Source organism: Pseudophryne corroboree, chromosome 1 (genome assembly GCF_028390025.1).
Source record: "Pseudophryne corroboree isolate aPseCor3 chromosome 1, aPseCor3.hap2, whole genome shotgun sequence".
Lineage (NCBI taxonomy): Eukaryota > Metazoa > Chordata > Amphibia > Anura > Myobatrachidae > Pseudophryne > Pseudophryne corroboree.
Genome location: NC_086444.1, coordinates 723,912,097 through 723,937,842, shown reverse-complemented (window position 1 = coordinate 723,937,842; position 25,746 = coordinate 723,912,097). Strand labels below are relative to the sequence as shown.

The 25,746-nt window shown below is 44.4% G+C and overlaps 1 protein-coding gene across 1 annotated transcript in view; it reads right to left on the bottom strand.

Moving 5' to 3' along the window:
• Positions 1-5,524: 5,524 nt before the first annotated feature.
• The window catches only part of ONECUT3 (one cut homeobox 3), a 31,712-nt gene continuing 11,490 nt past the window's right edge, over positions 5,525-25,746 (bottom strand). Inside the window, exon 2 of the mRNA XM_063955397.1 lies at positions 5,525-5,670. Within this exon, the coding sequence (XP_063811467.1) occupies positions 5,525-5,670 (146 nt within the window). The remainder of the gene's footprint in view (positions 5,671-25,746) is intronic.

Genomic DNA, 25,746 nt, shown 5'->3' with positions numbered 1-25,746 from the left:
GTTTAAAGATACCTTTATACACCTGTTCCTACACATTTTAATGTGAGTTTCGGTACGTCCACAAAATATTGATAAATTGGTGGCGAGATACTATTCTCATCTACTATCAAGTTGGGTCCAGCACTTCAGGCTTCATTTTCTGGACACTCATTGGTTGCTTATATTAATTGTTGAAAGCAATACCACCCATGCATGTGTATTATCTCTCTTTTTTGCATGTTTGACATCTGGATATCATGGGAAAATTGAGAGATTGAATATCCAAAAGGACACCATATTATGTGACGTATATCAAAAGTATTTATTTGTTATCGCCTTTGATCTATCCTCTCATCTGTTTTTCATTGAATATTGTTTTGATCTGTTATTTGGACTGATATGCAGAGGATTTAGATTGGGCTGACAACTTTTTGCGCCAGGAATTTACACTACTGTGTTTTAAGATTTCTTTGTTTATTGGAGCCACACACTCTGAAAAATTGTCCTTTTATGTGACTGTCTGTACTTTTGCCCCATTGGTGTTAGGGTTACCCTGGTTAAGGGCCCACAATCCTCAATTTGACTGGGTCTCTGGGGAGATTCTTAGTTGGGGTACTGATTGTTTCAGGAGTTGCTTGAGCCTTCCAGTCAGGCTTTCGCAGCTAAGTTTGCCAGGATTGCCAGGATGTTATGCAGATTTTGCGGACGTGTTCTCCAAAAGAGTTGCAGAGGTACTACCTCCCCATCGCCCCTATGACTGTGCCATTGATTTGTTGCCGAATGCTAAGCTTCCCAAGAACAGGTTGTACTCCCTGTCACGTCCTGAGACTCAGGCTATGGCAGAGTACATTCAGGAGAACTTGGCTAAGGGATTTATCAGACCTTCACAGTCTCCAGTTGGGTCGGGGTTCTTCTTCGTGGGTAAAAAGGACGGTTCGTTGCGACCCTGCATCGACTTCAGGGAATTGAACCGTATCACGATTAAAAACTCATACCCACTGCCTCTCATTTCGGTCTTGTTTGACCAGCTTCGTACTGCCACCATTTTTTCTAAGATTGACCTACGCGGTGCGTACAATCTAATCCAAATAAGAGAGGGGGATGAATGGAAGACTGCCTTTAATACCCACTCAGGGCATTATGAATATTTGGTGATGCCTTTTGGGCTCTGTAATGCCCCGGCAGTCTTCCAGGACTTCATGAACGATGTGCTCAGGGAATATTTGGATAGATTCTTAGTTGTATACTTAGATGACATCCTAATCTTCTCCCATTCCCTGGAGGAACATCGGAAGCATGTATGCTTAGTCCTCCAGAAACTCAGAGACCACCGGCTTGGGGCGAAGCTGGAGAAGTGCGAATTTGAAGTTCAGCAAATCGCATTTCTAGGATATATTATCTCCCCAGAAGGTTTCCAAATGGAGGGTTCCAAGGTACAGGCAGTCCTGGATTGGGTGCAGCCCACTAGTTTGAAGACGCTTCAGCGTTTTCTGGGCTTTGCAAATTTTTATAGACGATTTATCGCTGGATTTTCGTCTATAGTGGCGCCCTTGGTGGCACTCACTAAGAAAGGGGCGGATGTTGCTCACTGGTCTTGTGAGGCCAAAGCGGCTTTTGTCTCGGCCAAGGTGCTGCGACACCCAGATCCAGAGCGTCCTTTTGTGGTGGAGGTGGATGCCTCTGAGATGGGTATTGGGGCAGTGCTCTCTCAGATGGGGGTGTCTGATAATCGCCTTCATCCCTGTGCTTACTTTTCCCGTAAATTTTCGCCTGCCGAGATAAATTATGACGTGGGTAACCGGGAATTGTTGGCTATTAAGGATGCACTCGAGGAGTGGAGACACTGGCTTGAGGGGGCTAAGTTTGTGGTCTCAATTCTCACCGACCATAAGAATTTGGCATATTTAGAGTCAGCGAAGCGCCTCAATGCCAGGCAGGCACGATGGGCTTTGTTTTTTGCTCGTTTTAATTTTTTGATAACATATCGCCCTGGGTCAAAAAACATCAAGGCTGATGCGCTCCCGCAGAGTTTTGCTCCAATCCAGGAGACCACCGAGGAGCCATTGCCCATTGTGTCCCCATCATGTATTAAAGTGGGCATTACCCAGGACCTCTTGTCATTAGTCCTTAGAGCACAGGAGCAGGCTCCTCCAGACCTTCCGGTAGGTCTTTTGTTTGTGCCTCCTAGGTTAAGACAGCGAGTGTTCCTGGAATTCCATGCCAAGAAGTCGGCAGGTCACCCGGGTATTGCCATAACTCGGGAGTTGCTATCTAGGGCGGTGTGGTGGCCCTCGGTGGCTAGGGATGTGGATCAGTGGGTTCGGGCATGTGACATCTGTGCCCGAAATAAGACTCCTAGAGGGGTTCCTGTTGGCCCATTACATCCACTCTCTATTCCATCTAAGCCATGGACCCACATTTCAATGGATTTTGTGGTGGACTTGCCCAAATCCTCGGGGATGACAGCCATCTGGGTTGTCGTTGACAGGTTTTCGAAGATGGCGCACATCGTTCCATTGGTTGGGCTGCCATCGGCCAGACGCCTGTCTGAATTATTTATGCTGCATGTTGTGCGCCTCCACGGGTTGCCACTTGATGTGGTCTCTGACCGCGGATCCCAGTTTGTGGCCAAATTCTGGAGGGCATTTTGTTCTGATCTCCAGATTTCTGTCAGCTTGTCCTCAGGCTACCATCCGCAGTCTAATGGGCAGACTGAAAGGGTGAACCAGTCCTTGGAGCAGTTCCTCAGGTGTTATGTCTCCAAGTGTCAGACTGACTGGGTTGCTCATCTGTCCATGGCGGAGTTTGCCTATAACAACGCGGCTCACTCTGCTACAGGGATCTCTCCCTTCCTTTGTGTGTATGGGCATCATCCTAAGGCCAATTCTTTTGACCCCCAGGACTCCACGCCTGGTGGTTCCTCTGTGGTTTCGGTCCTTAGAGGTATTTGGAGGAAAGTGAAGAAAGCCCTTGTGTCTGTGTCATTAGTAACCAAAAGGGTTTTTGATAAGCGGAAAAGACCCTGCAGCTTCAAATTAGGAGACTTCGTCTGGTTGTCTACCAAGAATTTGAAGTTGAGACAGCCATCTCATAAGTTAGGCCCCCGGTTCATCGGTCCTTATAAGATCACTAGGGTTATCAATCCGGTGGCATTTCAGTTAGATCTACCCCGTTCTTTGGGTATCAATAAAACATTTCATTGTTCCCTTTTAAAACGGGCGATTTGTAATCCTTCTTCCAGTGGAAGACCTTCCCCTCTTCTGATACGTGGCCAGAGGGAGTTTGTTGTTGAAAGGATTCTTGACTCCAAGATGGTTCGGGGTCGGCTGTCATTTTTGGTGCACTGGAAGGGGTATGGCCCGGAGGAGCGGTCGTGGGTGCGCAGTTGTGATCTTCATGCCCCCAGACTGTTACGCTCTTTCTTCTCGCAGTTCCCCGATAAACCCGGTAGTAGGGGTTCTTTGACCCCTCGTCAGGAGACTGTTAGGGTCTCCTGCTCTGTGCTGCCACGTCGTCATGGCAACCGGGAGACAAGTGCTAGCGGAGTAACCTGAGCGTAGCTGATACTCCGGTTCGGGTCTTTTGCTGTGCAGTGATTACAGGCTCTGTGCACGGCAGGGGATCCGGTGCTGGTTTTTGTGCTCACAGTCTGTGAGGTCTGAGTGGGGCGTGGACAGCACCTGCTATATAAGACCCTCTTCTCAGGTTAGGCAGATGCTGCTGAATCTTTGTTGGTTAGTCAGTTCCTGAAAGCTAGCTAGTACTGTGTAAACTTTGTATTTGTTTGTTGCTTACTGCAAATAGGCCTTGGGATTTGGTATTACACTCTGCCAATCCAGACCTAGCAGTAAGACTGGAGTCAGTCGTTTAACCTGCTGGGGTTCTTTTGCTACTCTGTGAACCTAGCAGGTTTGCGGCTGTATTCTCAGACTTGCCTGCCAAAATCCTTTCTCACTGTGCAAGGTGTTCAGGTGTCAGTTTAGTGGCAGTAAGCTGAACCAGTGCACTGCAAGTGAGGACTAGGATTGTGGAGACTCTCTTTGTGTCTATTACTCCATCTCTGACCAAGGAGTTTACTGCCACACCCGTTGGTAACCCTTTAGGGTTTTGCTGTTGCCCTTAGCAACAGCATTTCGGGTTCTCTACGTATTAAATCACAACATCTCGCTTCTTTCCATCTGAGCATTCCTAATACTAGGGATACACCCAGTTTCTTAGCCTTTGGGCTTCTCTGTTCACTTTGTGTTTATTTTGTTACCCTATCACCTTCTATGTATGTAATGTCATATTCCCCAGTCTGTCTGTGAGTTCATTTGTTTTGCATCCCTCTCCGTTCAGACACCAGTACATTCCTGCTGGCACTGGTGTGCATAATTATACACACACACCCAGTGGGCTGTTACAGTTATGTAATTTTTAGTTTGACCAATACCGCTTGTCCACATATCTGTAGTTAAGTGGATGGTCGGTACAACAGCATTTTCTAGGACAAGAATAACTTTTTGTTAATGTCTTAGTACAGCTGAGGAATTTCTGTTCTGTTAAAATGGAATCAAGATGGAATCTGGTAACCGGGACACATGACCTCAACTAATTATCTAAAACCAGATACATTGATGGCTGATATTGTATGCAGATCTAATGCTACCATAGCCATCATGGCTTCAGTGATCTGCTGTGGAACACTAAATGGCTGTCATTCTTAGCTCCTCTTGCAAATGCTTGTTACAAATGCTTGAAACACTTAGCCCCTCTGCAAATGCTTGTTACACATTAACAATTATTAATTTCAATTGTTTGAAATTAATAGTCTTCTTGGTTCCTTTCTATGGTGAGGATTCGCTTCCAGCAGCAGACGTCCTAGCATGCAAGGATTCCTCTGGGGAATCCTGGATAGTGGATGAGTCAGTTAGCCTTTGCAAACTGGCTGCAGGATGACTATCTCCAATCATTAATGAGAAGGTTGTTGAGGGTTTTATTGGTGAATATTGATTGTCCAAACTGCTGGTAGCTGATACTGGACTGTTTGTTAGTATATTATAGAAATTATCAGATTTTGGAAATAGCATAACAGGGAGGAAATGCCTAGATGGTTAATGTCCATATCTCTGTTTACTTTGGCATCACAAATGGTTGTCAGGATTTGGGAAAAAGTGATTCCACATGAAGATGAGGATTTTTAGTCTTATGACCATGAATGACAATGTCCTTGTTCTTATCATCACTGGCAATAACTGCTACTACTGGCAGCTGTCAGGAATCAGATTTTTTTTTTACCTTGTTCTAAGTGTTCCAGCACCTACCTGTTCTGCAGGTCAGGTTTTCTGGGCATACATATTCTGTGAGCTGATGCCTGGACATCATCATACTAGATCATGCCAGAAGATTGCATTTCCTCCAGTCAGAGTTCTCCTTGCCTCAGCTTATCCTAACAGCCAATAAGAGACCTGTAATTCCTAAGTAAGCCTTCCCTGAAGGTCATGTGATGGCCAAAACAATAAATCACATCCAGACTTGTAGGCTAAGCCACATTTTGACTACTTGGCTAATGTTTGCCGCAAGCTTTATTGCTAAAACTTCCTCCAAAAAATTGAAGACTACAGTTCTCAGTTTCCACAGTTTTCTGAATTTCTGGTTTCCTGTCTGTCAAGCCTTTTGCCACAAACTTCAGTGTTCCACCAAGCTCAGGGTCTGTCAAGTCAAGTTACAGCATACCTGTTTCCAGACTCACAGCTCTGTACAGACAGCTATCTCTGAGTTTCACCTGAGCCTCCAGTCTGCTGTTTTCTAGGTTGCACTGTGATAGTCACAGACCTGTTAACCAGTTGTTGGTTCAATGCACTCCTCATTCTGCTGCAGATATCCTGAACCTTGGTTTGCTATTAACCCATGAGTCTCTGGCAAGCTGCATATGATTCTGTGAGCACTTTCCATTGCTGCCTGCCACAGCACCAGCACTCTGTAGCACAGACCCTATCTACCAGTATCCTGAGATTCCTGCATCTCTATCCAGTATGTTGCAGCACCAGCTATGCAGGATCACTGGGATGATGCAGTACCAGATTAGCAGGAGCACTGGGATACTGCAGTACCAGCTAGGCAGGTTGTCAATATTGTCACAGTACTAGATAAGCTAGAGCACTGGTATATGCAGAACCAGAAGGTCTGGATGGCTCGGTTGAAGCAGTATAAGCTAAGCTAGAGCACTGGGATATGCAGAACCAGAAGGTCTGGATGGCTCGGTTGAAGCAGTATAAGCTAAGCTAGAGCACTGGGATATGCAGTACCAGTTTAGCAAAGTTACTGAAGTGAGTCAGTGAGTGCTACAGATGGAAAACGCACTGGGGTCTAACAGCTGATTGTTTGCTGGAGAGATACACAGCATGGGTTTCAGCACTGACAACCAGGAGTGCTTTCCCAGGATACTTATACCCCTGGGTCTCTGGTTATTGGTCCAGACATTGCTGTATCACCTCTTGTACCCCTACCATCGGTGGACAGTAGTCCTATGTCACAATGTATGATGGCAGTCCCCATCGCTGGTTCCACGTGTGATGCAAATTACTGGGACTACCTCTGTGAGTGACTGACATCAGGACGCAACCAGCAGCGTGGAGCCATGGACGCATCTGGCTGAGCAGGAGAGGTGAGAGAGCAACTGTCAGGGCAGCGCTGTGTGCGCTCTCTTCATGACAAATTTGATCCACTTCTTCTTGTCCAACTCATTCATCATCAACATCCTCAGTAGTGTCTGATGCATACATATTCCCCTCATCCTGTTGCACTTCCACAGAGGAATTGCCAATTTCTGTCTAAACCATCACCATCTTTATTTTTAGTACTACTCATCCTCACATTTTCAGAGGGTTCAGAAATGGTGGAAGGCGGCTTCTCTAAGATTACAGTGTTAAAATCACACATAGCACTTGTAGACACTCTTAGATTTGTGAATTTTGTGTACACCTTTTTTTTTCCAGCCTTAGTGTTCCTTTTGTGTACTGATTTGCCTGTTTTAAAGGTGACACATCTAGACTCAGGGCAAGCAGGTGTTGAATGCAAGGTTACAGATGATGCCTGACTGTGTTTGCCCTGGCTTTGCAATAGGCATTCTAGTGCATGAAACAGCAGTAGCAGAACCATAACTTGCAAAGAAAGGCCATTGCCTTAGCCTTTCCTTGGCACTGCATTTGGTGTATGGCATGTTGGTAATTTTATGTTTATCAGGAGTCAGATTTCTCTTTGTCGTTAGAGGTGACTCTTTAAGATCAGAAAATGTTTATATTTGAAGAATTCATTACACCTCTTTTCACCTTGACCACCTGTAGTAGATGCTGAAGAAGTACTTTGACTGGCAGCAGCCTGTGCACCTGCTCTTCTATCAACTGATCCATGACTGGTTTTATTTTCTTAAAAGATTATTCCAGTACAGGAGTAAAAACACTGTAGTTGAACTGAACTGCCACCATAACAAGTGCATGTACAATGATATAGGGAAAGGAGGGACAATTGTTACCTTTACCATGCAATTTTATTAAATAACTAGAAAAAGAAAAAATTTGACACCTGGGGGGGTGGGGGGGGAATCCACTTTTTTGGCGTGAAAATAATGCGGGATACCAGTGGCGTAACTAGAATTTTTTTTCCCCCAAGCCAAAAAATCTCCAGCGCCCCCCCCATCCCCATAAGTGGCACTAGTAAAGGAATGAACCTGCCGCAAAAAGGGGGCGTGGTTTTGTTGAAATGGGTGTGGCTTCACATAAAGGGGTGTGGCATTGCAGGAAAAGACTACCTTATACCCCAGTTTTGCAACCTGCACGCCCAGACGTTGGCCACCACAGGAAAGAAAAATAATCCTGATTCATGCCCCTTACATTATTTGTAATTTTTCCTCCTTATAGTAATGCCCAGTATACATTATGCCACATACTGCAATGGCCCTTAGATATTATGCCACACACAATAATGCCCATTACACAATATGCCACACACCATAATGCCCCCGACACATTATGCTACACACCATAATGCCCATGATACAATGTGCCACACACCATAATGCCCCCGACACATTATGCCACACACCGTAATGCCTGTGACACATTATGACAGGAATCGCAATGCCCGTTATACATTATGCTACACACTGCAATGCCCCTGATACATTATAGCACATACAATGCCTGTGACACATTATGACACACACCGCAATGACCCTGAGACATTATACCACATACCACAATGCCCGTGATATAGTATACCACACACCGTAATGCCTGACACATTATGACACACATCGCAATGTCCGTGATCGTGATACATTATGCCACACGCTGCAATGACCCTGAGACATTATACCACATACCACAATGCCCATGATATAGTATACCACACACCGTAATGCCCATTATACATTATGCCCCACTGCAATGCCCCTGAGACATTATACCACATACCACAATGCCCGTGATATAGTATGCCACACACTGTAATGCTTATGACACATTATGACACACACTGCAATGTCCGTGACACATTATGCCACACACCGCAATGCCCATTACACATTTAGTCCTACAGTAAGGCTTCTAATTACTTTTAAATTACCTGCTCATTGCCAGGGGTTTCATGCTCTTGGTTCCATGCACGGTGCCAGGGGTTTTCATGCTCAGGGTGACATGCTCGTTGCCAGGGGTTTCATGCACTGGGTGTCATGTTCATTGCCAGGGGTTTCATGCCCTGGGTGTCATGTTTGTTGCTAGGGGGTAATGCTTGTTGCTAGGGCTGGGTTCCCAGTGCCACATATGCCCCCAGTGCCAGATATTCCCCCACAGTGCCAGGTAAACACATGCCCCCAATGCCAAATATGCCCCCCCAAGTGCCAGGTACACATATACCCCCCAGTGTCACATATGCCCCCTTAGTGCCACATATGCCCCCCCAAGTGCCAAATATGCTCCCCCCTCCCAGTGCCAGCTACAGCTCCCTCCGCTCCCCCGCTGTTTTGTGAAGGAGGGACACGGAGGGCACAACGCGCGCCTCTCCTGTGTCCCTCCTGCGTCTCCGGCGTGTCTGTTAAATGAAGTGCCGGTTAGTGAGCCAATCAGAGCTCATGAATGGGCACTTCATTCAATAGACACACCGGAGACGCAGGAGGGACACAGGAGAGGCGCGCGCTGTGCCCTCCGTGTCCCTCCTTCACAGCAGCGGCTAGGGAAGGAGGGAGACAGCAGAATGACATGCGGACAGGTTGTCCGCATGTCAATCTGCGCTAAATCAGTGGCGGCGCCCCCCACAGCCCTGCGCCTCCAAGCCACCGCGAGGGCTGCGGGGGCAGTTGTTACGCCACTGGGGGATACCACCGGACACTAAATCTATTTTTTTAAATTTGATTATAAAAAAGTAAGACAGGCTTTATTTTTACACAACAGTAACAAAAAAGGTCACCTTTGCAATAATTATTTTGTAGTAAAGATGGTGGGAATACTATGTACTCAGTAAGATGAACAGTAAAAACACACTATGCTAATTTTTTAATTAGATTATAAAAGTATTTCTCTGACGTCCTAGTGGATGCTGGGACTCCGTAAGGACCATGGGGAATAGCGGCTCCGCAGGAGACAGGGCACAATAATAAAAGCTTAAGGATCAGGTGGTGTGCACTGGCTCCTCCCCCTATGACCCTCCTCCAAGCCTCAGTTAGATTTTTGTGCCCGGCCGAGAAGGGTGCAATCTAGGTGGCTCTCCTGAGCTGCTTAGAATAAAAGTTTAGTTTAGGTTTTTTATTTTCAGTGAGTCCTGCTGGCAACAGGCTCACTGCATCGTGGGACTAAGGGGAGAAGAAGCGAACTCACCTGCGTGCAGAGTGGATTGGGCTTCTTAGGCTACTGGACATTAGCTCCAGAGGGACGATCACAGGTACAGCCTGGATGGGTCACCGGAGCCGCGCCGCCGTCCCCCTTACAGAGCCAGAAAAGACGAAGAGGTCCGGTGAAATCGGCGGCAGAAGACATCCTGTCTTCAGACTAAGGTAGCGCACAGCACCGCAGCTGTGCGCCATTGCTCTCAGCACACTTCACACTCCGGTCACTGAGGGTGCAGGGCACTGGGGGGGGAGCGCCCTGAGACGCAATATAACAGAATATACCTTAGGTGGCAAAAAGAATACATCACATATAGCTCCTGGGCTATATGGATGTATTTTAACCCCTGCCATTTTTACACAAAAAAGCGGGAGATAAGGACGTCGTGAAGGGGCGGAGCCTATCTCCTCAGCACACAAGCGCCATTTTCCCTCACAGCTCCGCTGGAAGGACGGCTCCCTGACTCTCCCCTGCAGTCCTGCTTCAGAATCAGGGTAAAAAAGAGAAGGGGGGGCACTTTTGGCAGCAAATAACGATATAAACAGCAGCTATAAGGGAGTAACACTTATATAAGGTTATCCCTGTATATATATATAGCGCTGGGTGTGTGCTGGCAGACTCTCCCTCTGTCTCTCCAAAGGGCTAAGTGGGGTCCTGTCCTCTATCAGAGCATTCCCGGTGTGTGTGCTGTGTGTCGGTACGCGTGTGTCGACATGTATGAGGAGGAAAATGATGTGGAGGCGGAGCAGTTGCCTGTGTTAGTGATGTCACCCCCTAGGGAGTCGACACCTGACTGGATGATTGTATTTAAACAATTAAGTGATAATGTCAGCACTTTGCAAAAAACTGTTGACGACATGAGACAAATCAATTAGTGCCTGTCCAGGCGTCTCAGACACCGTCAGGGGCCCTAAAACGCCCGTTACCTCAGTGGGTCGACACAGACCCAGACACAGATACTGAGTCTAGTGTCGACGGTGACGAGACAAACGTAATGTCCAGTAGGGCCACACGTTACATGATCACGGCAATGATGTGTGATAAAGCGTGGGTTTCCCCCGATAAAAAACTGCTAATTTCTAATAAATTATTAGCACTATATCCTTTCCCGCCAGAGGTTAGGGCGCGTTGGGAAACACCCCCTAGGGTAGATAAGGCGCTCACACGTTTATCTAAACAAGTAGCGTTACCGTCTCCTGATACGGCCACCCTCAAAGAACCAGCTGATAGAAGGCTGGAAAATATCCTAAAAAGTATATACACACATACTGGTATTATACTGCGACCAGCAATCGCCTCAGCCTGGATGTGCAGTGCTGGAGTCGCATGGTCGGATTCCCTGATTGAGAATATTGATACCCTGGATAGGGACAATATTTTGTTAACTATAGAACATTTAAAGGATGCATTGCTATATATGCGTGATGCACAGAGGGATATTTGCACCCTGGCATCAAGAGTAAGTGCTATGTCCATCTCTGCCAGAAGAGCATTATGGACGCGACAGTGGTCAGGGGATGCGGATTCCAAACGGCACATGGAAGTATTGCCGTATAAAGGGGAGGAGTTATTTGGGGCTGGTCTATCGGACCTGGTGGCCACGGCAACGGCTGGAAAATCCACCTTTTTTACCCCAGGTCACTTCACATCAGCAGAAAAAGACACCGTCTTTTCAAACTCAGTCCTTTCGTTCCCATAAGTACAAGCGAGCAAAAGGCCACTCTTTTCTGCCCCGGGGCAGAGGAAGAGGAAAAAGACTGCACCATGCAGCCGCTTCCCAGGAGCAGAAGCCCTCCCCTGCTTCTGCCAAGTCTTCAGCATGATGCTGGGGCTTTACAAGCAGACTCAGACATGGTGGGGGCCCGTCTCAAGAATTTCAACGCGCAGTGGGCTCACTCGCAAGTGGATCCCTGGATTCTACAGGTAGTATCGCAGGGGTACAAACTGGAATTCGAGGCGTTTCCCCCTCGTCGGTTCCTGAAGTCTGCTTTACCAAAGTCTCCCTCCGACAGGGAGGCAGTTTTGGAAGCCATTCACAAGCTGTATTCCCAGCAGGTGATAATCAAGGTACCCCTCCTACAACAGGGAAAGGGGTATTATTCCACGCTGTTTGTGGTACCGAAGCCGGACGGCTCGGTGAGACCAATTTTAAATCTGAAATCCTTGAACACTTACATAAAAAGGTTCAAATTCAAGATGGAGTCACTCAGAGCAGTGATAGCGAACCTGGAAGAAGGGGACTATATGGTGTCTCTGGACATCAAAGATGCTTATCTCCACGTCCCAATATACCCTTCTCACCAAGGGTACCTCAGGTTTGTAGTACAAAACTGTCATTATCAGTTTCAGACGCTGCCGTTTGGATTGTCCACGGCACCTCGGGTCTTTACCAAGGTAATGGCCGAAATGATGATTCTTCTACGAAGAAAAGGCATCTTAATTATCCCTTACTTGGACGATCTCCTGATAAGGGCAAGGTCCAGGGAACAGTTAGAAGTCGGAGTGGCACTATCTCAGGTAGTGTTACGTCAGCACGGGTGGATTCTAAATATTCCAAAATCGCAGCTGATTCCAACGACACGTCTACTGTTCCTAGGAATGATTCTGGACACAGTCCAGAAGAAGGTGTTTCTCCCGGAGGAGAAGGCCAGGGAGTTATCCGAGCTAGTCAGGAACCTCCTAAAACCGGGCCAGGTCTCAGTGCATCAGTGCACGAGGGTCCTGGGAAAAATGGTGGCTTCTTACGAAGCGATTCCATTCGGAAGATTCCATGCAAGAACGTTTCAGTGGGATCTACTGGACAAATGGTCCGGATCGCATCTTCAGATGCATCAGCGGATAACCCTGTCGCCAAGGACAAGGGTGTCTCTCCTGTGGTGGCTGCAGAGTGCTCATCTACTAGAGGGCCGCAGATTTGGCATTCAGGATTGGATCCTGGTAACCACGGATGCCAGCCTGAGAGGCTGGGGAGCAGTCACACAGGGAAGGAATTTCCAGGGCTTGTGGTCAAGCATGGAAACATCCCTTCATATAAACATTCTGGAACTAAGGGCCATTTACAATGCCCTAAGTCAAGCAAAACCTCTGCTTCAGGGTCAGGCGGTGTTGATCCAATCGGACAACATCACGTCAGTCGCCCACGTAAACAGACAGGGCGGCACGAGAAGCAGGAGGGCAATGGCAGAAGCTGCAAGGATTCTTCGCTGGGCGGAAAATCATGTGATAGCACTGTCAGCAGTGTTCATTCCGGGAGTGGACAACTGGGAAGCAGACTTCCTCAGCAGACACGACCTTCACCCGGGAGAGTGGGGACTTCACCCAGAAGTCTTCCACCTGATTGTAAACCGTTGGGAAAAACCAAAGGTGGACATGATGGCGTCACGTCTAAACAAAAAACTGGACAGATATTGCGCCAGGTCAAGGGACCCTCAGGCAATAGCGGTGGACGCTCTGGTAACGCCGTGGGTGTACCAGTCAGTGTATGTGTTCCCTCCTCTGCCTCTCATACCAAAAGTACTGAGAATCATAAGAAGGAGAGGAGTAAGAACTATACTCGTGGTTCCGGATTGGCCAAGAAGGACTTGGTACCCGGAACTTCAAGAGATGCTCACGGACGAACCGTGGCCTCTACCTCTAAGAAAGGACCTGCTACTGCAGGGGCCTTGTCTGTTCCAAGACTTACCGCGGCTGCGTTTGACGGCATGGCGGTTGAACGCCGGATCCTGAAGGAAAAAGGCATTCCAGAAGAAGTCATCCCTACTCTGGTCAAAGCCAGGAAGGACGTAACCGCAAAACATTATCACCGCATTTGGCGTAAATATGTTGCGTGGTGTGAGGCCAAGAAGGCCCCTACAGAGGAATTTCAACTGGGTCGTTTCCTTCATTTCCTGCAAACAGGACTGTCTATGGGCCTAAAATTAGGATCCATTAAGGTTCAAATTTCGGCCCTGTCGATTTTCTTCCAGAAAGAACTGGCTTCAGTACCTGAAGTTCAGACATTTGTAAAAGGGGTGCTGCACATACAGCCTCCTTTTGTGCCTCCAGTGGCACCTTGGGATCTCAATGTTGTGTTGAGTTTTCTAAAGTCACATTGGTTTGAACCACTTTCCACTGTGGACTTAAAATATCTCACATGGAAGGTGTCGATGCTGTTAGCCTTGGCTTCAGCCAGGCATGTGTCAGAATTGGCGGCTTTATCATATAAAAGCCCTTACTTAATTTTTCATTCTGACAGGGCGGAATTGAGGACTCGTCCTCAATTTCTACCTAAGGTGGTTTCTGCATTTCACATGAACCAACCTATTGTGGTACCTGCGGCTACTAGGGACTTAGAGGACTCTAAGTTGCTTGACGTTGTCAGGGCCTTGAAAATATATGTTTCCAGGACGGCTGGAGTCAGAAAATCTGACTCGCTGTTTATCCTGTATGCACCCAACAAGCTGGGTGCTCCTGCTTCTAAGCAGACTATTGCTCGTTGGATTTGTAGTACAATTCAGCTTGCACATTCTGTGGCAGGATTGCCACAGCCAAAATCAGTAAAAGCCCATTCCACAAGGAAAGTGGGCTCATCTTGGGCGGCTGCCCGAGGGGTCTCGGCTTTACAACTTTGCCGAGCAGCTACTTGGTCAGGGGCAAACACGTTTGCTAAATTCTACAAATTTGATACCCTGGCTGAGGAGGATCTGGAGTTCTCTCATTCGGTGCTGCAGAGTCATCCGCACTCTCCCGCCCGTTTGGGAGCTTTGGTATAATCCCCATGGTCCTTACGGAGTCCCAGCATCCACTAGGACGTCAGAGAAAATAAGATTTTACTTACCGATAAATCTATTTCTCGTAGTCCGTAGTGGATGCTGGGCGCCCATCCCTAGTGCGGATTGTCTGCAATACTTGTATATAGTTATTGTTACAAAAATTCGGGTTATTATTGTTGTGAGCCATCTTTTCAGAGGCTCCTTTGCGTTTATCATACTGTTAACTGGGTTCAGATCACGAGTTGTACGGTGTGATTGGTGTGGCTGGTATGAGTCTTACCCGGGATTCAATATCCTTCCTTATTATGTACGCTCGTCCGGGCACAGTATCCTAACTGAGGCTTGGAGGAGGGTCATAGGGGGAGGAGCCAGTGCACACCACCTGATCCTTAAGCTTTTATTATTGTGCCCTGTCTCCTGCGGAGCCGCTATTCCCCATGGTCCTTACGGAGTCCCAGCATCCACTACGGACTACGAGAAATAGATTTATCGGTAAGTAAAATCTTATTTTTCTTTACATTGCAGGAACAGAAAGGTCTACTTGCAGTAATTGTTTTGGGATGCAAATTATGGGAGGATTACGACTGCACAAGGGCCTAATACAGACCTGATTGCTAGGCATCCCTGCAATCAGGTAGTCATCGCCTACAGGGGGAGGGGGTAGTCGCTGTGCAGGGGTGCGATCTCATGTGTAGTCTCTGCACAGCTCAGGTCTTACTCTTCGAGTGTGATGATCCGGTCAGGAGCTAACGTCAGGAACCCTCCCTTCAAACGGCTAGACACGCCTGCATTTTTCCGGACACTCCCTGGAAATGGTCAGGTGACACACACAAACGGCCTCTTCCTGTCAATCTTCTTTCTTTGTTCTTTGTTCGCTCCTACGCTGTCCGGCGATCCCCTTCGCCGTGGAACGACGCGCCTGCGCATTGTGGTGCATGCGCAGTTCTGACCTGATCGCAGCGCTGCACAAAAAGCTAGCATGCGATCAGGTCTGAATGACCCCCAGAGTCTCTGTCACTGTAAAATACACACATATTTTAATTCAATTATAAAAGAAGACTGGTTGTGCTTTTTACACACCATCACACAGCAGAGTGCTATTTTTTTGGATAGATAATCTTGAAATCAACTGCTGTCATACAAAAGTGACAAGCAAATACTGCAGAATTACTTTGTTGAAAAAGAAAAGAGACTTCCCGGCTCTCTGTGGGACCGTACCGGTCAACCTGCCCATCGGCCCTTCTGGCATGTGCTAGAAGTGCCAGATGGCCAGTCCGGCCCTGGTGTGCATTCAGCTATGTATTTACAGAAGATACTTTTGTTATTGACTGTTTTTCTGTGACTTGTTCTATATACGACAGTCCATGTACTGTTGTCATTTAAGGTTGCAATTTCCTTGTCTATTGCTGATTTCTATTGTTCACAGACGTTGCTTGACTTTGCTTCTTGAATATTTTTGGTTCACAGAATGTGATGTTTGCTAAATCTTCGGAATGGGCCTGATTCAGAATGGGCATTTGCAGCTGCGATTTTGTATGCAGTGGATGTGCAAAAATATGCTAAAGCTGTATCCACGTGGCAGTAGATTGAGATTCCCATCGTCGGCCTTGCAGATATCAGCATCTGTGTACACACCCGCAGTGGTGGTCACAGATACTCTGAAAAGCAATCAAATGAATAGCCCTGTGGCCACTCAGAATGGCAGCGGGAACTGAGATACTGGCACCATGTGTGCATATGAGATGTAAGCTAAGATACTACTCAAAAAATGATCATGACACACCTGCATTTTTGGCGCCACTCCTCATATACGCAGTCAGACGATATATGCTCAACTGCATAAACATTAATATTGCATACTTCTCTGAAACAGGACCAATATCTCTTAGGTGGTTTCCCTTTTATAAGTCCCTATTATAGCAATGCTATATATACACATTACTGAAGAAAAAAAGTTTGCAGCAATCACATAAGGGTCCCATTAAATCTCTCACACATTCAGAGCCGATCGCTGGAACAACAGCGATCTCAGCCTGAAGCCCTTTCTGGAGCTCGCATGAGCAGCAGCTGCACTGCGCGTGCGCACCCAGTAAGACCCAGTGAGATGAGAAAGCATCTCACTGCTGCGATAGCCTCTGAGGTCGTGGGGAAGGAGAAGGCGTGCCAACAGCATCAAAATGCCATTGGTGGGGTGCTGTCTGGACAACGCAGGCATGTCCAAACCATTGCGGGGGCGGTCCATAGCGGCTACGTGATGTCACACTCAGCTGCTGCGACCCAGAAAGTGGTGGGTAAGCTGCCTGCCAGTGCAGCTAGGCTGCGCAGGTAGAGAGCTACTTGGCGGGTGCGAAAGCATCGCCACCATGCAATACTTTCGCATCCGTGCGGGGAGTTAGGGCGTGACATGCGTGGTGCACTAGCCCTGTGCTGGACGTCCCCCCACATGTCTGAGAAACTGATTGTAGATGTGCTAAATTTAGCACATCTACGATCAGGTCTGAATCACCCCCACAGTCTGTTGGTCTGGGGATGGTATGGAGTGGCGTGAAAGGGGTGTACCCTAAAGCTTGTCCCACATATTTTGAAGTACCTCCCTCTGAAACGGGATCCTTTGGTCTGTTACAACTTCCTGTGGAAAACCTACGTAGCTAAAAATATCAGCAATCATGTATTTTCTAATGATACACTGTGATTAATTGCTGTGGCAAGAATTTTCTTTATGCAACACAATTGTGGGACTATACGCGCATTGCAAAAATCTCTTGTGTGGCTCACTGAGGAGTGATCCAAACAGGAAATTGGTGTTTAGCGACTAAGATTATAACGAAAAGTCAGCCACAAAGTTAAATAAAGGAGCATATATAAAAAGAAAAGGACCAACTTTGCTCCTGGTCAAACCATAATTAATTTCTCTTTTGTTGCATGTAAGGAGCACACTATGCAGGCTGCCTTTGCTTGTAGCACACAAACATTGAAAAGCTTTATTTTTACACTGTGATTTAACCAATAAACTGGCTAATATTTGTTCCACAATGTTCCCAAAATTTTCATTTGATTTATTATCACATTACATAATTAATAATAGTTTTTTTAAGCCCCATTCAGTATAATTATTTAACAAATATGCAGATTTATTAATAAAAGTATTTTGTATCAAGATTATATATCTGTAATTTCCGTAATTTGATCTTTTTAAAAATCCATAATTTTGGTGACATTTGTGTAAAAATTAGTTTTATGCAGTTGAAAAAAAAGCTTTACATTGTAAAATAATTTATATTGCACACTGTAAAGTCCTTTTTTTAACTGTATAAAACTTTTTGACTTTCCAGGACTTGCCATTAATGCAAGAGGAGCAGCCAGCAGCAGAGGGTGCTGCTGGCTGGAAAAGAGCAGTGGGAGGTAGGGCTGAAAATCCTTTGAGGATCACAACCACAGCTGCTGAGTTCCTGGATGCCTGCGCATGCGCAGTAGACTCTGGAACAGTGCTAAAGTCTACAAACCAGCACTGGCCCCTAGAAAGGCACACAGGTCCCCCTCTCTTAATACACCCCTGGTCACATATGATGCAACAATGCCAGGCAACTGAATAAATCAGGGTTTGGATATGCCCTTCTCAATTCGGATCTCTCTGCACATTTTAAATCTGTCCCATCTGCAGTGCAACATGGTTTTGTTGAGGTTCAAATTTTTCCTTTGATTTGTTTCCAACTCTGTATCAACCACTAAAAGTCTTCCATGTAGCTTACTCTTAATCACATGTAACTCTTAAGTGGCTTAAGTTTCCAACAAGAAACATGATAAGTTTGAGGGGCCCACACTCTCTACCCAATTTAATTTTTCAAAAAGTGATATGAATGGGATGTACTAAGCAGTGAAAAGAGTGGAGAAGTGAGCCAGTGGAGAAGTTGCCCTGGCAACCAATCATCTGCTCTGTATAATTTTATAGTGTGCAAATTATAAATGTTACTTCAATGCTGATTGGTTGCCATGGGCAACTTCTCCAATGGCTCACATCTCCACTCTATTCACAGCTTAATACATCTCCCCCTATGTGTTGAGAAGGGGGGCAGGGGGTATCCAGGAGGTATGACCTAGGTACGTGGATGTCCCAGCAGGCATAGCACGACCACTCCTCCACTTAGCATCAGTGAGGAGAGAAAGAGCCAGCTGGGACAGCAGATGTGCCTGCAGCAGCACACTGCTAAGAAAGCAGAAGCTGCCTATGCATCTGCCTCACTCTTCTGTCTGTGAGAGTAGTCACATGCCCATAACACACCCTGCCACACCAACAAAACCTTCTCTTGCATGCAGTAGCCCACAATACATGTTCAGTATGCTGAAAATACATTGCTAGTTGCGGCTGCATGTAACTTGTGTGCGAATCAGAATCAGAGCCAATATGCTCAACCAATCTATGCATCCTGAAAAAAGTAAAAACACCTCCAAAATGCATGGCATACTGTTTCACTGTTTTTGTTTGGCTTGCTTTTACTTTTCATTTTTCTTTTAATATTCTGATTCTTTCATCTTCATATATGTGTTAAGTAACTTCTGATAGTAAGTGGAGGTCTGGGTTGCCTTTATTTCAAGTGACCAGGCCCGGACTGCTAATGCCAGAGGGGCCGATGGCCTTATGGGCCGGTTTGGCTGCACGGCTTACATAGAGACCGGGACTGGCAGTGCCCCAAGACCAAGCCCCGTTGCCACAGGTGCACATGACAGCTACACTGATGGGCAACTGATGGGCAACTAGAGGCCCAAGGGTCACACAATGCTCTACGAGCCTTTCCTTGCTGCCTCAAGCTCCTTCGCGATATTTTGTTATATTTGTTTGGTATAGTTTGTTGTAACGCTTGACATTACAGATAGGTGTCTCATTTATTAAATTAATTGATTTAACTTATGTACAGACATTTTAAATGTTAGAGGGCAATCTAATGTGGCGCATGAAGTGTATCAGGTTATCTATCACTGTTTTAGTGAGTTGCCATGTGGTGTTAGTTTAGGAAAGATGCATGTACGCACTATTCTATGTATTCAAATGATAAACTTTCAAACCCTGAGCTTGTAATTGTGACTATGAAATACAGCAATAGCGGGGGTAATTCCAAGTTGATCGCAGCAGGATTTTTTTAGCAGTTGGGCAAAACCATGTGCACTGCAGGGGAGGCAGATATAACATGTGCAGATAGAGTTAGATTTGGGTGGGTTATTTTATTTCTGTGCAGGGTAAATACTGGCTGCTTTATTTTTACACTGCAAATTAGATTTCAGATTGAACACACCACACCCAAATCTAACTCTTTCTGCACATGTTATATTTGCCTCCACTGCAGTGCACATGGTTTGCCCAACTGCTAAAAAAAATCCTGCTGCGATCAACTTGGAATTACCCCCATTGTTCTGAGTTCTTCCCCTATCCTTATATGAGGCTCCTATGTCATCTGTATTTGTTTTATTTATTTTTTCATCACTGGTGGGAAGTCATTATCATTTACTTGTAAGGTGCGCCAAAAGTCTGCGTCATAAGAAATTAAAAATGACCGACATTTTGCTAAATACTGCTGTACAAGTGCTTCATTGCTAAATAAATACTTAGCTGTACATGACATTCTTATATGCATCTTCCATTCTCTTCTGTACAATATACATACGTTAATCTAACATTGTTAGATTTCTTTTTCATCCTTACGTATGTAAATTGTACAGAAGAGAATGGAGGATGAAAAAGAAATCTAACAAATATAAAATGATTGTATGTAAAATATATAAATTTGCTCTGTTTATCATACAATATTTAGAATTCCCTGCATTGTAGAAATACCTTTCAGAGATGCAGTAGAGGGCATATACAAGATACAATTTACACGAAACCACAAAGAAAAAGAAAGGCTAGATCATTTCATGTGTGCAGAGACTGAGTGATACATTTAGCGTCTTGCATGGAAAATGCAAATGAAATGATGGGAATAGAATCCCGCAGGGGGAAGAGTGGTATGGAAGTTATGCTCTAAGGTGAATATGCTTTCTGGAAATACTGTAGAACTTTCTGCCCAGGGAATAGCTATAAAAGACAGCTGAAGGTTACTAAAAAAAAGAAAAAGTGGTGGAAGCGTGGGGGATGGAGACTGGTACTATGTACACCCGGCATAACGATGTTCTTGCGGCAGAAAGTCAGAACATTAGTCTATGTGTGTGAGAAAATAATATCCTGTATTTTAGTATATTTACACTGACTTTTAGTTATTAAAAAAAATATATATTTTTTTAAAACCATTATACCGTTTTGTTTTATTGTGTTCTTTAACCATCTGGATAATATCTACCAATGTAGTTTTAATGCCGTTAATGATGACAGGTCACATACACTTGGTGCAGGATGGTGCCATACAGGCGCCTTTTACTCTACATTTAAAGCGCAACATCTTATCACTCCAAATTTTAACTTAGAATAATAGCAGAGAAGCTGTCACTCAAAACCTTAAATTAGTAGCAATGTTTTTCTACAGTATCCAAAGCATTTCATAAAAAATATATTTTATATTTCAATATTGATAACTCAGAATTTTATGTGCCTATTATAGATGGTGAAATTAAAAAAATATACACACATTTTTGGGCATAGACATTAAAATTGAATAACATGAGAAAAAGTGTTCAAATGTCCAATGTACTATACAAAAAATATTTTAAGAGGATAGAAGATTTAGATTGGATGTATATACAATGATAAGAGGCTGTAATGCTTAACTATATACAAATATATTCACAATCAATACAAATAAGTCTATTGGGATTTGGGTATATACAAAGGACACATGGTCATCCATTGATATTAGTGAAAGAGGAGATTTTCTCTTCAGTAAAAGAATTTACCCTTTATAATAAGCACCACTTAAAATATTGAATTCACTATGTAAAGAGGTTGCATTGGCAAATTTGAGAATTGATTGCTTACTTAAAACAAATAAACCTAAAATTGAAATGATTCTGTCTAAACACTTGCTAAAAGCATTGAAGTGTGTGTGTGTGTGTGTGTGTGTGTGTGTGTGTGTGTGTGTGTGTGTGTGTGTGTGTGTGTGTGTGTGTGTGTGTTCAGTTTCAGGAGCACATGATTTTTTAGAAAAGGATCAGACCTTGATGTATAGCTTACTTCCTATAGACGGTATGTAGTTATTATGTTGATATTCCATCTGTCTAACACTGTCGACTGTCACACACTGGAAAAACACTTTATCAACATGCCAACTGTCGACACACATACTATTGACATTTTGATCATGTCAATATTCCAACTGTCGGCATTACATACCCCACCACATATACACAACAGAGTTTCTGTTAGTAAGCTTGTGGAAAGTTCTGCATTACATTTTCATGACTTAAAATATACACTAGATTTCTATAGCTTTCCTTAACCAAAGGCATTACTTACTAAGACCAATTTTATATTTTCATTTAATGAGTGGGTACAGTAAGTTTATAAATAGTTATGAGTTAGTCCATAAACCTCTCTATTTCAGACAATTTGCCTTTTCAACATGCCATGTGGATGAATCAGACACAGTTTGTGCTCACATGCATTCTTCATTTGTACAAACTTGGGGCCTGATTCAGAGTTGGAGAAAGTTCAGACAGCAGCTGTGTCTTTGGAAGCAACTGCTATGCGAAAATATGCCAATTCTGCAGGAGTTGTTTTGTGTAAAATGACACCTCCTGTCGGCTTCTGTGATCTGCTACTGCATCCGACGATCAGACATCTGAGTAATCTTCTGGTTACCGAGGATGTCCGTGTAATTCCCTTTCAAGTAACACTGGCCGTCCCTTCCCTGCCCCTACATGGACAATCATGCTACAGGTTAAGGGGCACATGCTCACATGCTCAGATCGACAAATACTGGATATGTATGTAAACCATTGGGTTTGCATACATCTCTGAATTATCCCCTTGGCCCATCATCTGTGCAGAAATCATACAGCATTTAGATCAATTTATAAGAGGCAGGAATCAAAGTAATATGTAGAGATGAATAAAATGCTTCAGTAAGTCCCAAGATTTTTGTACGAATTTAAAAACTGTGGGCCACTTAAAAGTTTTGCAAAACTGGGGCTAAATAAAGAGAAAATGGAGCAATTATGAAGAAGGAATAAAAAAAATAGATGACAGTGGTTATTATTATTATTATTATTATTATTATTATTATTATTATCCTTTATTTATATGGCTTCACAAGGGATCCACAGCACCCAAATTAGTATACATAAATAAATAAGCAAAACAATGACTTACAATTCAAGACAATATAGGAAAAGTACAGGGTATATAAACATAGCTGTATCAGTAGACGATGCTGAAACAAGTATCAGGGTGGCAGAAAACCGAGGGAAGGGAGCTTGGAGTAGAAGATGGGTTAAGTAAGGGAAGGAAAGGCACATGAGGGAAGAGGGCCCTGCTCGTGAGAGCTTACATTATAAAGGAGTGGGGCAGACAAAGTGTGGGACAGAAGGATAAGGTGAGAGTTGGCTGGGTTTGGTGAAGAAGTGGGTCTTGAGAGCTCGTTATAACTACTAAGTACACAGCAGCAGCAAGTAAACATTGCTACTACTGATATACAAACTCCGAAGAGAAAAAAAAGAAACAATTCAGCAGCCAAAAATATATATACAGGTTGTGTATCCCTTATCCAAAATCCTAAATCACACATTTTTGGTTCCCCTACTGAGATAATGACACATATACATATATGTTATATTATATATCTATATATACACATAATATATAATATATATGTCATTATCTCAGTAGGGGACTCAAAAATGTGGTATTTTTAATTTTGGATAGGGGATACTCAACCTGTATTTCTACAATTAAACAAAACAGTGTGCAGGGTCAAGGTGAGGGCTGAGCAGAGAACAGCGCCAGTGACAATATGTGAAATAACACAACTAACTACATTTTTGGTAGCACTTTTAAGTAGAAATGAGCGGGTTTGGTTGAATTGGTTCCTCGGGATCCGAACCCCCCCGAACTTCACCTATTTTACACGGTTCCGAGGCAGCCTCGGATCTTCCCGCCTTGCTCGGTTAACCAGAACGCGCCCGAACGTCATCACCCCGCTGTCGGATTCTCGTGAGATTCGTATTCTATATAAGGAGCCGCGCGTCGCCGCCATTTTCACTTGTGCATTGGAGATTGATCGGAGAGGACGTGGCAGCGTTCTCTCCCTGAAAAGCTCCATAATCTGTGCTCAGTGTGATGCAAATATCTGTGCTCAGTGTGCTGCAAATATCTGTGCTCAGTGTGCTGAAAATATCTACGTTCTCTGCCTGAAAACGCTCCATATCTCTGCTCAGTGTGCTGCAAATATCTGATCAGTGTGCTGCATTGTGGGGACTGGGGACCACCAGTATATAATAATTATAGTACAGTACAGTACAGTAGGCCATTGCTGTATCTTGCAGCTCTGTGTCACTGCAAGTATCCATTCCATATCTGTGCGGCATTTTTGTGAGCAGTATATATAGTATTACAGTGCAGCATTTTGGTGACCAACAGTATATAAGCACATGAGGGAAGAGGGCCCTGCTCGTGAGAGCTTACAATCTAAAGGGGAGGGGTAGACAGACATGGGTGACACAGATGGGGTACATAGAGAACGTGGAACAAAGGGTTAGGAATCAGGATGAGATTTGGCTGGGTTTGGTGAAGAAGTGTACCCCCAGAAGGCACAAGTCAATACTTAACATTGCAACATTTTACTGGGCTATGCAGGAGAAAATTAAAAATAGGGGAAAATAAAAATTTAAAAAAAGAATCGATAACTTCTACCGCTTTCAAAAACGTCAATGGAAGCTGAAATAATGGACAACTACCTCATGGAAGCCAGATACAGTATACCAAACAGTACTTAGCAGAGTTAGGAATGAGTGCTTATGAAATACAGTAACATTTTGTCATAATATTTCAGAAACTGCATGGCTGGTCTCTTGCACTCTTTTGCTCTAATACACCACCTGCTTTAGGATTTATATTCAAAAACATTATGTCTCCATAATTCCTGTGATTTTGTCATTTTCTTCCAGTGATTTGGACCAATAATACCATTGATTAGAACGAATAATTCCTGTAATTTTGTCATTTTCTTCCAGTGATTTGGACCAATAATACCATTGATTATTTAGAACGAATAATTCCTGTGATATTGAGGTGTTTGTGTCGCTTAGCTTAGCCATCCAGCGACCGCAGTGCACCTCTTTTTCTCTTTTCTTTGCATCATGTGCTGTTTGGGGACTATTTTTTTAAGTGCCATCCTGTCTGACATTTCCGTATATGTCCAGTGGTACTGCCATTTGATATAATTCCCGACATTACTGCCATTTAATTCCAGTGATTTTGTCATTTTCTTCCAGTGATTTGGACCAATAATACCATTGATTAGAACGAATAATTCCAGTGATTTTGTCATTTTCTTCCAGTGATTTGGACCAATAATACCATTGATTAGAATGAATAATACCTGTGTTTTTGTCTTTTTCTTCCAGTGATTTGGACCAATAATACCATTGATTAGAATGAATAATTGCTGTGATTTTGTCATTTTCTTCCAGTAATTTGGACCAATAATACCATTATTTAGAATGAATAATTCCTGTGATATTGAGGTATTTGTGTCGCTTAGCTTAGCCGTCCAGCGACCACAGTGCACCTCTTTTTCTCTTTTCTTTGCATCATGTGCTGTATGGGGACTATTTTTTTAAGTGCCATCCTGTCTGACATTTCCGTATATGTCCAGTGGTACTGCCATTTGATATAATTCCCGACATTACTGCCATTTAATTCCAGTGATTTTGTCATTTTCTTCCAGTGATTTGGACCAATAATACCATTGATTAGAACAAATAATTCCTGTGATATTGAGGTGTTTGTGTCGCTTAGCTTAGCCGTCCAGCGACCACAGTGCACCTCTTTTTCTCTTTTCTTTGCATCATGTGCTGTTTGGGGCCAATTTCTTTAAGTGCCATCCTGTCTGACACTGCAGTGCCACTCCTAGATGGGCCAGGTATTTGTGCCGCCCACTTGGGTTGCTTAGCTTAGTCATCCAGCGACCTTGGTGCAAATTTTAGGACTAAAAATAATATTGGGAGGTGTTCAG